The sequence below is a fragment of the Microcaecilia unicolor genome, chromosome 2 (genome assembly GCF_901765095.1).
Source record: "Microcaecilia unicolor chromosome 2, aMicUni1.1, whole genome shotgun sequence".
Lineage (NCBI taxonomy): Eukaryota > Metazoa > Chordata > Amphibia > Gymnophiona > Siphonopidae > Microcaecilia > Microcaecilia unicolor.
In genome coordinates, this window is record NC_044032.1 from 17,622,372 (window position 1) to 17,636,758 (window position 14,387).

The 14,387-nt window shown below is 43.6% G+C and overlaps 1 protein-coding gene across 3 annotated transcripts in view; it reads right to left on the minus strand.

Annotated features, from left to right (window-relative positions):
- UNC13B (unc-13 homolog B) overlaps positions 1–14,387 on the minus strand; it is a 763,085-nt gene that overhangs the window by 193,134 nt on the left and 555,564 nt on the right. For all 3 annotated transcript variants that reach the window (XM_030192818.1, XM_030192817.1, XM_030192819.1), the window contains one exon: positions 13,547–13,710. In XM_030192818.1, the coding sequence (XP_030048678.1) occupies positions 13,547–13,710 (164 nt within the window). The remainder of the gene's footprint in view (positions 1–13,546; positions 13,711–14,387) is intronic.

Genomic DNA, 14,387 nt, shown 5'->3' on the forward strand with positions numbered 1-14,387 from the left:
ACGCTGCCGCTCAATAGCCAGGCCGTAAGACCAAAGGGGGAGGGATCCTCCATCACCACGGGACCTTGATGTAACAGGCCCTGCTCCACTGACAGCCGCAGAGGATCGTCGACTGAGAGCCTGATCAAGTCCGCATACCAGGGACGCCTGGGCCAATCCGGACCCACCAGGATTACCCTGCCGGGATGCTTTGCCACCCGGTCTAGCACCCTGCCCAACATGGGCCAGGGCGGGAACACATAGAGAAGCTCTTGTGTCGGCCACTGTTGGAGAAGAGCATCTACTCCCAGGGATCGAGGGTCCCGTCCTCTGCTGAAAAAGCGCGGCACTTGGCAATTGGCCGATGACGCCATCAGATCTAGGCTCGGCTGGCCCCAGCGCTTCGTGATGTCCAAGAACGCCTGAGCAGATAGCTGCCACTCTCCGGGCTCCAAGGTATGGCGACTGAGAAAGTCCGCCTTGACATTCATGACTCCGGCAATGTGGGCCGCTGAAAGCTGCTCCAGGTTCACTTCCGCCCACTGGCAAAGATTCATAGCCTCCTTGGCTAGAGGGGCGCTCTTGGTACCTCCCTGGCGGATGACATAGGACACAGCCGTGGCATTGTCCGACAGGACCCGTACAGGCTTCAACACCAGTACCGGGATGAACTCCAAAAGCGCCAACCGAATGGCTCTGAGTTCCAGGAGGTTGATAGACCACTTTGCCTCTGCAGGAGACCAGAGCCCCTGCGCTGTCCTTCCCAAGCAGTGGGCTCCCCAGCCCGACAACGAGGCGTCCGTCGTGACGACAATCCACTCTGGGGTCACCAGAGGCATTCCCGCAGACAACTTGTCTGTCTGCATCCACCAGCTCAGCGCCTTGCGCACTGCTGGGTCCAAGGGAAGGCGCACAGCATAATCCTCCGACATCGGAGTCCAGCGCTGCAGCAAAGGGTGTTGAAGCGGTCTCATATGAGCCCTGGCCCAGGGCACAACTTCCATCGTGGCCGTCATAGAGCCCAACAGCTGCACATAGTCCCAAGCCCGAAGGGGAGAGGCTACTAGGAACTGGTCCACCTGAGCCTGAAGTTTGACAATCCGATTGTCTGGCAGGAACACTCTGCCCACTTGGGTGTCGAATCGAACTCCCAGGTACTCCAGGGACTGAGTCGGGCGCAGCTGGCTCTTCTCCCAGTTGATGATCCATCCCAGGGAGCTCAAAAGAGCAACTACCCGGTCCACAGCTTTGCCGCACTCTGCATAAGAGGGGGCTCGGATCAACCAGTCGTCCAGATAAGGATGGACTTGTACCCCTTCCTTTCGTAGGAAGGCCGCGATGACCACCATTACTTTGGAAAAGGTCCGCGGAGCAGTAGCCAACCCGAAAGGGAGGGCTCTGAACTGGAAGTGTCGTCCCAGGACTGCAAAACGCAGAAAGCGTTGATGAGGAGGCCAGATGGGAATATGCAGGTACGCTTCCTTGATGTCCAAGGATGCCAGGAACTCTCCTGCCTTCACTGCCGCTATAACAGAGCGGAGAGTCTCCATGCGAAAGTGCCGCACTTTCAAGGCCCGATTGACCCCTTTGAGGTCGAGGATAGGCCGGACAGAACCTCCTTTCTTTGGTACCACAAAGTAAATGGAGTAACGTCCCTTGCCAAGCTGACTTTCTGGCACCGGAACGACCGCGCCCAGGCGGATCAGATTGTCCAAGGTCTGCCGCACTGCCACAGCTTTGACCGGAGACTTGCAGGGAGAGAGTACAAACCCGTCTTTTAAGGGTCGGCAGAACTCTAGTTTGTAGCCGTCTCTGATGACTTCCAGCACCCACGCGTCTGAAGTTATTGTGGTCCACTCGCCCAGAAACGAGGACAGCCGTCCTCCAATCTGCACTGGGGCGTGGACCAAGACCCCGTCATTGGGTACGAGACCCTGGGGGAGGACCGGAGGGAGCACCTCCGGGACGGCGGTCTCTGCGAAAGGAATGCTGCTTGGGGGAGAAATTCCTCTTGAAGGAAGAGGGGGCAGAGGAACCCGACTTGCCCGGGTGGTACCGACGGGCTTCCTGCAACCGTCCTCTGGAGGTACCGGGACGAGTACTAGCCCGAGCCCTGACCTCTGGTAATTTCTTGCCCTTAGACGTGCCGAGATCGGTCACGATTTTGTCCAGCTCGACCCCAAAGAGCAGCTTGCCTTTAAAAGGCAACCTAGCCAGGCGGGATTTAGAGGCGTGGTCAGCAGACCAATGTTTCAGCCAAAGCCACCGCCGCGCAGAGATTGTCTGAGCCATGCCTTTCGCTGAGGCCCTCAAGACATCATACAGCAAGTCTGCCAAATAGGCTAAGCCCGATTCCAGGGCCGGCCAATCAGCCCTCAAGGAATGATCCGAGGGGGAAGCCCGCTGCACCATAGTCAGGCACGCCCTGGCCACATAGGAGCTGCAAACTGAGGCCTGCAAACTTAAAGCAGCCGCCTCAAAGGACGACCTTAAGGCCGCCTCCAATCTTCTGTCTTGGGCGTCCTTTAGGGCCGTGCCACCTTCCACCGGCAACGCCGTTTTCTTAGTCACCGCAGTGATTAAAGAATCCACGGTAGGCCACAGATAGGCCTCACGTTCACTCACAGCCAAAGGATAGAGGCGGGACATAGCCCTAGCCACTTTAAGGCTCGCTTCTGGGACATCCCATTGAGCCGAAATTAAGGTGTGCATGGCATCATGCACGTGGAAGGTTCTAGGCGGGCGCTTCGTCCCCAGCATAATGGCAGAGCCAACAGGGGCTGAGGGAGAGACGTCCTCCAGAGAGGAAATCTTCAAAGTGTCCATGGCCTGTAACAACAGGTTGGGCAAATCCTCTGGGCTAAAAAGCCGCGCTGCAGAGGGGTCATCCGCTCCATCCGAGCGGGGATCCGTCTCCTCCAAGGAATCCGCAAAGGACCGTTGGGAGACCTCAGACACGCTGCCCTCATCTACATCGGAGGAGACAAATTCCTCCAAGGCCTGGGAATCAACCCGAGGGCGTTTACCTCTGGGAACCTCAACCTCTTTACCAGACGAGGGAGCAGGGGCAGCGTTGTGCATGAGGAAGGCCTGATGCAGCAGCAAAACAAACTCGGGGGAGAAACCCCCCAGACTGTGCACTTCCGCAGTCTGGGCAACAGCCCTAGACGCACCCTCAACCGGCCACCCTCAACCGGCGCTCGAAATAGCGGGGGAGAGACATGCTGCGCATCCAAAATGGCGTCCGGCGCGAAACTCCGCGAAGGAGCCGCGCGGGAAGAGCGGCTCTTAACTTTAGCCGCTTCTGTGCCGTCGCCCAAATTAAGGGCGTTCATGGCATTAATGTCTCCAACCTCAAGGGCGGCCCAAGAAGAATCCGTCTGAGCCGCGTGGCCGGCCAAGATGGCGGAGGCGAGGAGCGGGGGATGGGCGTTTATGGCGGGAAAAACCGCCACGCCGGAGGAAGGACCGGGACATTCATCGGTCACGAAACTGTCACCCAACAAGGGTGAATCAGGCTTGAAGACCCCCGCATCCCCTCTAGAAGCGCTCAAGCGACCCGGGGAGCAACCCTTTGCGCCCTCGCCCTCCGACGCCATATGCCACGAGGAGAAGAATCGGGGAACCCCCTGCCCGCTATAAAAAGGTAAAAATTACCTGCTGTCCGCTCCGAGTTGTAACGACCTGGTGTCCCAGTGAGTAGCTGCAATAGACGCTTAAATAAACGTCGAAATAAATGCCTTTAAGGACGTTCAAAATTTTTTTTTTTTTTTTTAACGGAGCCAGCGGGAGGGGGGAGAAAAGGAGGGACCTGGCACCACCAGGTTTGCACTTGCTCAAAAGAGCCCTCAACCCCAGGCACTCAACAAAACCTAAAAATTAGGCTTGGAGGCCTAGCCAGAGCTGCTGCTGTGTGTGACCACCACCTGCTGAGATAGAGAACATACTGAGGAGTTTCCGGCAGCACATGACCACATATAGGGAGGCAAAAGTTTGCTCTCTATCTCCACCTGCTGGTAGATGGACACAACCCACCAGTCTATGGATTGATCAGCTTGATGATATGGAATGGTACCTTTCTTTTTTTTGTTGAAAAACGTTCTGCCTTTCGTAAACCTATGTGCTGCCATTTCATAAACTACATACAATGAACCAAATTGATGTGGAGTTCCTGCTCTAAAGACCTTTGGACTTTCAACTCTGTGCACATGAAAACACACTTTGAAGCAACTATGTTTCCACAAGAAGGCCTGAAAATGTAAATGGGTCATTTTCCCAGCGCATAACTCTGCCTTAATGTGATTTGATTTTGAAAGACGACTTGGGATTTGCTCAGCAGGTGCTAGTGAGCTCTAATCTAACCAATCAGCGCCTGCTTCCAGAATCCTGACATTCTCATATATAAACCACCGATTTTGATAAACTGAAAATAATAAAAAGGTCTATTTATTTTATTTATTTATTGCATTTGTATGCCACATTTTCCCACCTCTTTGCAGGCTCAATGTGGCTTACAATACATCAAGAATAGTAGAAATATATTAGAAAATAGACATTTAGTATTACAGAAGGATCTTGGGCAACATGATAATGATAGAACAAGATAATAGTAAAACAAGCAGATATTGTAAAACAGTTCTGAATATATGTGGAGGATTTGTGTGTGTTCACATTGGTTGATCTTTGTGGTATGCCTTGTTAAAGAGATGGGTCTTCAGCAGTTTGTCTATAGAGACAAAGGTGGGGCTTTTACCACTAGATCTTTTGTCAAACAAGGCTTTTATGCTTTTGCTCTAGGTTGCCTCACAAAGCTTTGTCTACCATAACTCTTAGGAGCAATGCCCTATGATAGAGTATAAAGCACAGTCGGTGCTCATAGCCAACCACCTGCTTTGAATGAGAGGACTAGAGCAATGCATAAAATATTTCCTGACTTATTCTGGAGCTGCTGCCATGCACAAGAGATCAGACTGGATCTAGCACTCTTCCAGGGTTAAGAAGGTTCCAAGGCTGTAGTTGAATTATTTCTTGGTATTCTAGGTTACTTAGCCAGATATTATCTATTTTAAAATGCAAGCGAAGTTGTGGCGTAACAGTGAGTTTCTAACCCTATGAACTGTATTATTTTACTAATGACACGTATTTCTCCTAATTGGCCAGCAGATAGCGATTGTCTTATTTTTTTGTTAAAGCAGTATCAGAACTGTCAGTTTCTTCTTCCTGCCAAAAGCTGTTAGCTTAAGCTGCAAAGTACTTTTTTTTTGTCTCAGATAAGCCCCTGGGAACAGTTAAGATTTCATAACCTGTGAGCAGCTATATCTTGTTCCTGAACTCCCCAGGTACTATTTAGGTAGCAGATAAATGTTTAGATAATGGAATATGGATCAAATATAAAACTGTTAATGCCTATTCTTTTCCACCTGTGTATATGGTTCACTGTTCTACTCTGACAATAAACCTGATTAGTTTATTGACTCTGCTTGTCTGGACTAAGAATCCTGGTGGTTTGTTGGGTCTGTGAGTGCTTTGTAGGAACTGTGAGACCACTAGGAGTGTGGCCCCAGTAACCTAGAAATCACCAGGGATAACTTGAGAGCAGGAGATTCACCCTGAGGCAGTTGGGGCCCCATCGGTGGGAGGAGGGTGCTAATGTATAGCACATGCCCAGGTGCAGGCGGACATGAGCTGTGCTGGGGATAGACCCTTTAAGTGGCTGCAGGGTTGGCCCCAGCCGGTTGGCTAGGCGTTTCGTCAGAGAGATCTTCTGACATACTGATATTTAGATTTTGTTAGGACTTTATGTTAGATTTCTATAATATAGAAGATTTTGCTGCTAAGGATAATTATTTTCTAAGTACTGACATATTTACTTTTGCAATAAATCATTGCAAATCTGAGACATCATATCAGTTATCTCTTTACCCCAAAATTACTGATATCCAGAAGGGATACAGAGGCAAATTCTTTCCTAGGCACAATAAGTGTCATGGATTTCATATCGAATACCTGTGTTTCTAACCCCAAACTACTTATTATTGGGGACATAAATATACACCTCAAAGACCCTAATGCAACCAATACACATGAATGCAAAGACTTCCTCCAACTATGGGACCTTAGCTGGCCAAGTATGCAAGCCACCCATGTCAAAGGACACACAATTGACCTTATCACACACAAACTATCCCCAGATCTAAACCTTATATTAACAGATACAAAATGGTCAAACATACCATGGTCAGATCACTACAAACTAAACGCCACCCTTCAGTGGCGGAAAAAAGGTATGCACCTCAAGCAAGAACTCACAACCTACACCACGAGAGGCCAAATTGACCCTGTAACATTCTGGCAACAGATCTACAATAATGATTGGACAGCACAGATTCCAAACATTATCTACTAAACTGGGACGACAGATGTAGGAACACACGAGACAAAATTGCACCATTACAAAAAAGAACTACACGAAGACAAAACTCAATACCTTGGTTCAACAAAGAACTAAAATCACTAAAAACACAAGTCAGGAGACTTGAACGAGCATGGAAAAAAATGAAAAATGAAAGACAAACATACACTTAATGCATGGAAACAAATGCAAAGAAAATACAAATACTCAATAAGACAAACCAAAAGAGCATACTACAAAACCAAAATAGGGCCAGACTACAAAGACGCACATAAACTCTACCAACTCGTGAATAAACTAATAGACACCACACCGGTGACCACAACCAACACAGACATCCCATCAGCAGACAACCTTGCCAAATACTTCAATGACAAAATTATAAAACTACAATCCACGCTACCACTCAATACCACTGATCACGAAAAATTCATGGACTGCCTGGATTCAACTCCTGGCGAATACCCTGCAGATCGAACCTGGACTAACTTTGATCTGCTAACCGAAGAAACCGTCATTCAAGCAATCAACAAATTCTCCAAAACCCACTCCAAACTGGATATCTGTCCCAGCAACCTAATAAGGCTCGCCCCCAAACGCTTCATAACAGACCTTACGTCACATATGAACTACATGCTACAACATGGACTGTTCCCCAAAGACAAAGGTAATATACTACTTACCCCTATACCCAAAGACTTAAAGAAAAAGCTAAACGACTCAACCAACTATCGACCAGTAGCATCAATCCCCCTGGTAGTCAAACTAATGGAAAGTATGGTAACCAAACAACTTACCAATTACCTAAACAAATTCACTATACTACATGAATCACAGTCAGGATTTCGATCCAACCATAGCACTGAAACAGTTCTAACCACTCTCATAACCAAATTCAAACAACTAATTGCAACCGGAAACAACGTGCTTCTCCTACAATTTGACATGTCCAGCACGTTCGACATGGTCAGCCACCAAATACTCTCGAACATCCTAGACTACTTCGGGATTAGAGGAAACGTACTTAGATGGTTCAAAGGCTTCTTAACAGCAAGAACATATCAAGTGATATCAAACAAAAACGGCAACACCATGGAAACCTGAATGCAGAGTACCACAAGGATCACTGCTCTCACCAACCCTTTTTAACTTAATGATGACAACGTCAACACCATGGAAACCTGAATGCGGAGTACCACAAGGATCACTGCTCTCACCAACCCTTTTTAACTTAATGATGACACTTTTAGCCAAATCGCTATCCAACCAAGGACTCAACCCATACATCTATGCAGACGATGTCACGATATACATCCCGTTCAAACACGATCTAACCGAAATCACAAATGAAATCAAACACAGCCTTCAAATAATGAACTCATGGGCAGATGCATTCTAACTAAAGCTAAACGCAGAAAAGACACAATGTCTCATTCTGTCCTCACAATATAACACAAACAAACCCAGCACCATTAACACCCCAGACTATACCCTTCCGGTCTCAGACCACTGGATGAAGCTAAAGCTATAAATACTGGTGGTAATGGTAATTCAGGTTCATCCTCTTCAAATGAAGAAGAGAATTTTCAAGCCTATTTGGACAAAATGGAAGCTTCAAAAGCAAAGCGATGTCGGTTAAGCATGGAAAAGCAACCTGTAAATGTCCATATAAAGAAATTCATGCAAGAGTTTTTTAAAGGATTAAAAGAAGTGGAAAAGTTTGACCACTCATCAAAACTGACTATAGAAGAAGCCATCACTGTTTATCCAGAGATTGTCAGTGATGCAGCTAGAACCGTAACAGCAATGCCACCCACCCAAGTCAGTGTTGAAAGACTGTTTTCAGCACTGAAAATAATCAAATCAGATTTAAGGGCTTCTATGAAGGAGGATCTGGCAGAAGCAATTCTGTTTCTAAGAACAATATATTAGTCAATTTTGGATTTTGTTTAACAGCTATTCTACAGCTATATATGCCAAGTTTAAATAATATATAAGTTGTTTTAGGTTTTCCAAATGTTTTTGGTTTATGTAGGTTAACTTTGATTTTGTTCTAATTTCCAAAGGATGTTCTAGAATTTCCAAAGGATGTGGTTGTTCCAGATTTTTATACTTGCTAATGCTATGATGACTTTATACTTGATAAAAAAACAATAAACATAACCTTGTTTTTTTGTTTAAACTTTAGGATTAATGAATATTTATAGTTTCTTTAATAAATAAAATAAAAAGTCACAATGACATAGATTTTAAACCCAAACATTAACATGCAGCCTTGCATGCTGCACTCTTTCAGTCAACATGCAAAAAAAAAAAAAAAAACATATTAAAAACTGAGGAATCAGAGTCGAAGGATTTTTGTACCGACTCCACAGCCCTGATAAAAACAATGCATGACCTAACAATCTTCCGTAGACTACTGAAAACTGACTTGTTCAAGAAGGCTTACCATAACGATCCATCCTAACTACAAATAATTATACTTTACATAAACTAGACAAAACCTAACTTTTGACACTTGATCATTTAACCTCATTGCTATTAATGAAAGATACGTAATGCGCACTACCACTTTATTTCTTATGTTGAAAATGATCTCTCTATAGTCGATGACCTAATTTATGCTACAACTCACTATCACTCAGAAAACTCTATGCAATACCATAATACATTCTTCTTTACCATGTATGTATGCACCTTAATGCATTACCATTTGTAATTTTGTACCAGGAAATGGTGATCGCCATCACGGCATAATGTAAGCTACATTGAGCCTGTAAATTGGTGGGAAAATGTGGGATACAAATGCTACAAACAAACAAACAAATAAATAAAGCTGCATCTGCCCTGTAGGAAAAAACCCCTGCTACAATATAACTAGTGTACTGCGCAGATTGATTATAACAGACCTGTGGTACATCCTATACAGATAACAGAATTTACAGTGCTCTATGCTAAAGACTCATCTTTTCTGAAGGAAAAAGACTAACTGATGGAACCAGCTAGATGGCAACCTGGCTGATGCACGCAAAAGGAATGTTGGCAAAAAAGACTTTTGGTCATATCGACCCAGATCATCTGCCACCCTGTGATTCAGGGAAAAATTCCAGAGTCAAGGAGGTTTAATATACAGGAGTGGAAGTGAGCCTATCTAGTCCACTGTAAGCAAGGAAGCCAATTAGGACAGTAAGTTTCCCTTTCCCAGCGCAGCAGTCATCCCCGTTCACTCAAAACAAAGCAAGCAAACCTATGAACTGCTGCATCCACATTGTTGTTTTTTATTGGTCCATCTGTAACAAGTCTAAAAGCTGCTTCAATTGGATAGGAAGTGCCATAAAAGATGGCGGACAAAAGTTTTTTTTTTAAACTTATCGGACAGCTTTTAATTTATTTGAAAGCTTCCCATATGTAGATAAAAATTTCATGAAATAATTGAATATCACTAAAACAGCTTAAAAAATTATTATAGCTGGTAGAAACAGCAATTTTAAACTCTGTATTTTGTGCTAATTTTTCTACACTAAAAACTAAATAAATACACTGTATACAATACAGATGGCCAAATTTCAGTGAGGATATCCTGTTTCCTGATGGGTTCATTTTAAATGTTGTTGTAATCTGCCTTGGGAAGCCTGGTGTTATAAAGATGATGGAATATATTTGAAATTAAATGGAAATAGAATTAAACTCTCCTTTCATTGGGGCACATGGAATCACATCTTCATCTGTTTTGTAGAAGTTTACCTTTTAGATACACAAATGGATTATTCTGTTTGAGAATGTTTCAGGGAGAAGTTGTTTATAAGTCAAAATAATACAAATATTTTCTGTCAAACAGATCACTCATTTGTTGAAACATAACTAAATGGGCTATAAGCCCCTAATGCAGTCCATTGGTTTTCGTATATTTTATTCTTGTGATGGCTGATACTGTGCCAAAATTGAAAATACAGTCAGCCAGAATAACGTAATTCAGTAACATCCAAAACTTATTTTTTATGTTTTAATCATCTTTATTAAAAGCAAAACATGTTGGTTGATAAGCTTCATACAGAACAAGAAAAAACAGTAAACCATCCAACATGGCACAATAAAAACTTCTACAGAGAACATACCCCAAGACCCCTTCCCCTATCTCCCAATAAGCCCACCTGACGGTTTCTACCCAACAAAATAACACGACAGATGTACAGATCAGTAGGCCTCAAAGCATTTCATAACAAGCACTGCCTCAACTGTATGCAAATCTCTCTCATATTCATTGTCAATATCCTGACATACCTGACTGCCTTGGGTAAACTCCAGGACCAGGTTATCCTAACTACCATAAGAGGCAGACACGGTTGTATAATTAACTTTATACTTTTATTTGGTAATAACTGAGAAAATGCTATTAAAATTATATTACAAAGCATGAAGTTGACTTGGTTAACTTCTGCTGTATATCAACTAGTAGTAAATAATAGTAACAAACAATATTCAGTGCATTTTTATAATATACCACTGCATTCTTCAAAACAGAAGGAGCAAGTTCCCTCAAACCATCTTTCTCTTTTGATCTAGGCACAGGAAAAAAAAAAGCTTTCAAATGCTCCCTGGTTTCAACCTAATACATGTTAAATGTAGGATATGAATGTCATAAATAAATAGACAAACTCTGAATGTTAAGCACCTGATTCTCATAACATGATGTCTGTTTTAGTGGCCCATTACCAGGAGAAAAAAAAATCTCTGCACGAATATAACACGTGCTAGGGTGTCCCTGTAACCAGCCCCTCCATCTGACCACTGATTAAGATTTATAACAAATTACTACTCTACCTATGAAATGGTATTCCGTTATTATACTTCCTCTGTGTACATCCGTATGCTGCACAAGCTAGCATGTTTGAAAATGTAAGTGAGATTAAATAAAAATGCTACCAATAATAAAGAACGATAAGGTAGATGAAGCAGCTCATATGTTTGCTTGCTTTGTTTTGAATGAACGGGGTTGACAGCTGCCTTGGGAAGGGGAAACAGACTGATCTAATTGGTTTCAGTGTTCTGATGTCACGTCATCTCCTGTCTATTAAACCTCCTTGTCCAGAGTGGTGTCAAGGGCATAGGCCAATCATCTATATTGATGATATCATGTTATCAAAGACACTGCTGCTCTTCAAAATGATATAAAAGATCACCTGCAATGGCAAAGGGGGGGGGGGGGGGGGAGGGAATCATCTTCTTCAACATCTTCATCAGATTTATCAGAATACAGAGTATCAGAACTACCACCTATGGCGAGGCAACAACCTATTGTTTCAGTTGTCCTCATGAAGGACAAGAACTCCACAGCTTACCCAGGTCATATAACTTCGATATCTGTGATCACTATATAACTAGGGAAGACCATAGGGACCGTGTGTTACTCCAACTGACACCTGCTTATTGACCATTCTTAGTATTTAGAGAATTTTCTAGTCTTTTCTTCTGTTACATTGTTTCATATATTGACTTTGTAAATAAAACTTTTATTCTCTATTATTTACGAGTAGCCTTCTAGTTTATCATGCATAGGTAAAGGGATATTGAACTTAGGTCAGCTAAACATAAGATGTGTTTTTCTCCAGAGTGCTACAAAGTATTATTTGCACATTTCTGTCCTACCACTGACTTACTGGCAATTATAGCCCCACATACTCAATGACACACTACCTTATCTGTTTCTGTGATATTTCTCCTTCTCAACTCTCTCTTATTAAACTCCAGGAGACACCCAGACACCAAAAAGAGAACATCTGAAGATCCATCAGGAAGGGAGCCTCTTTATAGCCCTAGGGGACCTGAGTACTGTCAAGCTGCCTGGGGTTCCAAAAATTCTGGGCTGTCCTAAGAACATAACATCATCCACAATTCAGACCTGTATATCATCTGCAATACACCACAGCCCGCAACAAAAGAGGGCCTATTCCCAGGACTGCCTCCACTCAAGCCTACATCTTGAGGACAGAATTGAGCTATCTAAACGGCATTACACATATGGCACCTGGTTTTGCCCTAAGCCCAACCAGAAAGGGGAAGGGAAGGCAGGTGAAATCTGAGGCAAAAGGAAAACCTCTCAACCTGATTCCAATCAAACATTGTTGCCTGAATTATGGGAATTCTATACAAGGCCAGGTTCCCCTTACTCCACTTTCTATCTTCCCCCCCCCCCCCCCCCCCCAGAAAGCATAGGCTTCGCCCCCAGACTTAATGCCATAGGGAACCTCCTGTAAGAGTCCCTTAGAAGCCTGACCAAAACCCTGAGGGAGGCTCTGAACCAGGAATAATGGAGGGTGCTCCAAGGGCACTTACCTACACTGTGTATGACTCATCAGACGAACAGCAGCGCAGGTATTAGCTAGATCTCGCACAAGGAGGCTGAGCCTTTCTCCTCCACAGACTACAACTTGTGGGGAAGATCATACTGGCCCAAGTGAGGGAATATGAAACCCTATAGGATTGACCCAAATCATGAAGCCCCAGAGCACAGCTACATGAAGATGAGAGAGAGAAAGAGCAAGCAAAACAGATGTATACATTGGAAGAAAAGTGGCAATGGGGAGATAAAATCAGACATTAAATATCTCTGTGGCATAAATGCACAGGATTCAAGTCACTTTCAATTAAAAGGAATCTTAGGAATGAGGAGGCATGGGATGAAGGTGAAAGGGGACAGACTCAGAAGTTCTCTACATAAATACTTCTTTATGGCAAAAGTGGTGAATGAAAAGAATGACCTCCAAGTGCAGGTGGTAGAGACCAAGACTGTATCTAAATTCAAGAAAGCATAGGACAAACACACAGGATTTCTAAGGGAGAGGAAAAGATAGTGGATAGTGTAGATGGGTGGAATGGATAGGCAATATGGTCTTTATCTGCCATCATTTTCTTGGTTTCTAAGGCCTGAAGCTCAATGACTCTGCATGTTGAAGTGACTACTTAAAAATGATATGTAGTTCAAACAATGGGCTGCTGAGGCTGATATTAATGGTTTGTAAAGGCAGTCTTTTGTGCAACAAAAGAAATGAATAACACAATCATAACAGTTAAAACTTTTGGCTGAGTTAAAGGTTGCTAGAAAGGTTATTTAGGAAGATGTTTCCTAAAAATGAGAAGAGAAAATGGTTAACTTACGTCATAGCCTGATATATTGATTCTATTCCATATCGCATTGCAAATTCATCCACTATTTCCTGTGCTGTTTCATCAAAGTAAACCTTCCAGGCATCATCACCTTTGGCTTCAGGTATCTTCACCACTCCATTCCCCTGAATGTCAGTGAGGTGATGGAAAAGATTCTGAAAGGAGAAAAAAAAACCCCAAATTTTCCTTCACACATCAAACAGCTGCCTTTGTGCTTTCTTGGACCACATCAAACAGCTATACATGAAAGCATTACTAGCCCCTAAAACAGCTCTTAGGGAGCCATCCTTGGATCACTTTGGATGGTCTTTAAAGAAGGAAAGGAAAGATACTCTTTGGATTTAGTTAGATACATTTATAGAATAATTCTCTACATGCAATTTCTTGAAACAGCAGGGTAAAAGAAATATCACTAAAGCACAGAAAATTAAGAGGTGCTGTCCTCAAAAAGATTTAGTCATGAGAAACCATCAGAAAAAACTCCTCAGCACAGAATTGCTGCTGTTGCAGATGTAATTTTAAAATCTCTCTTTAATTGTTCAATAGTCATTATAAAGAGAGAATATTGGGCTTAATGCCACACTTATGGGCCACAAAAACTCTGATAGCATCCTACTATCACTGACTGGAGGTAATTTTTAAGACTTGCATTTTGTTTGTTATACTATGTTTAAGAACGGCTTGAAGATGCTGCTGTTTCAGACTTATGTGACTAAGAAATAATTTGATTATAGTTACTTTTATGCTTTTACTTTTGTGTGATATTGTTAAGGTTTAACTGTGATATTCTTAAGGTTTAAGTACATTTTGTAATCATTCTGTTTTAGAATCT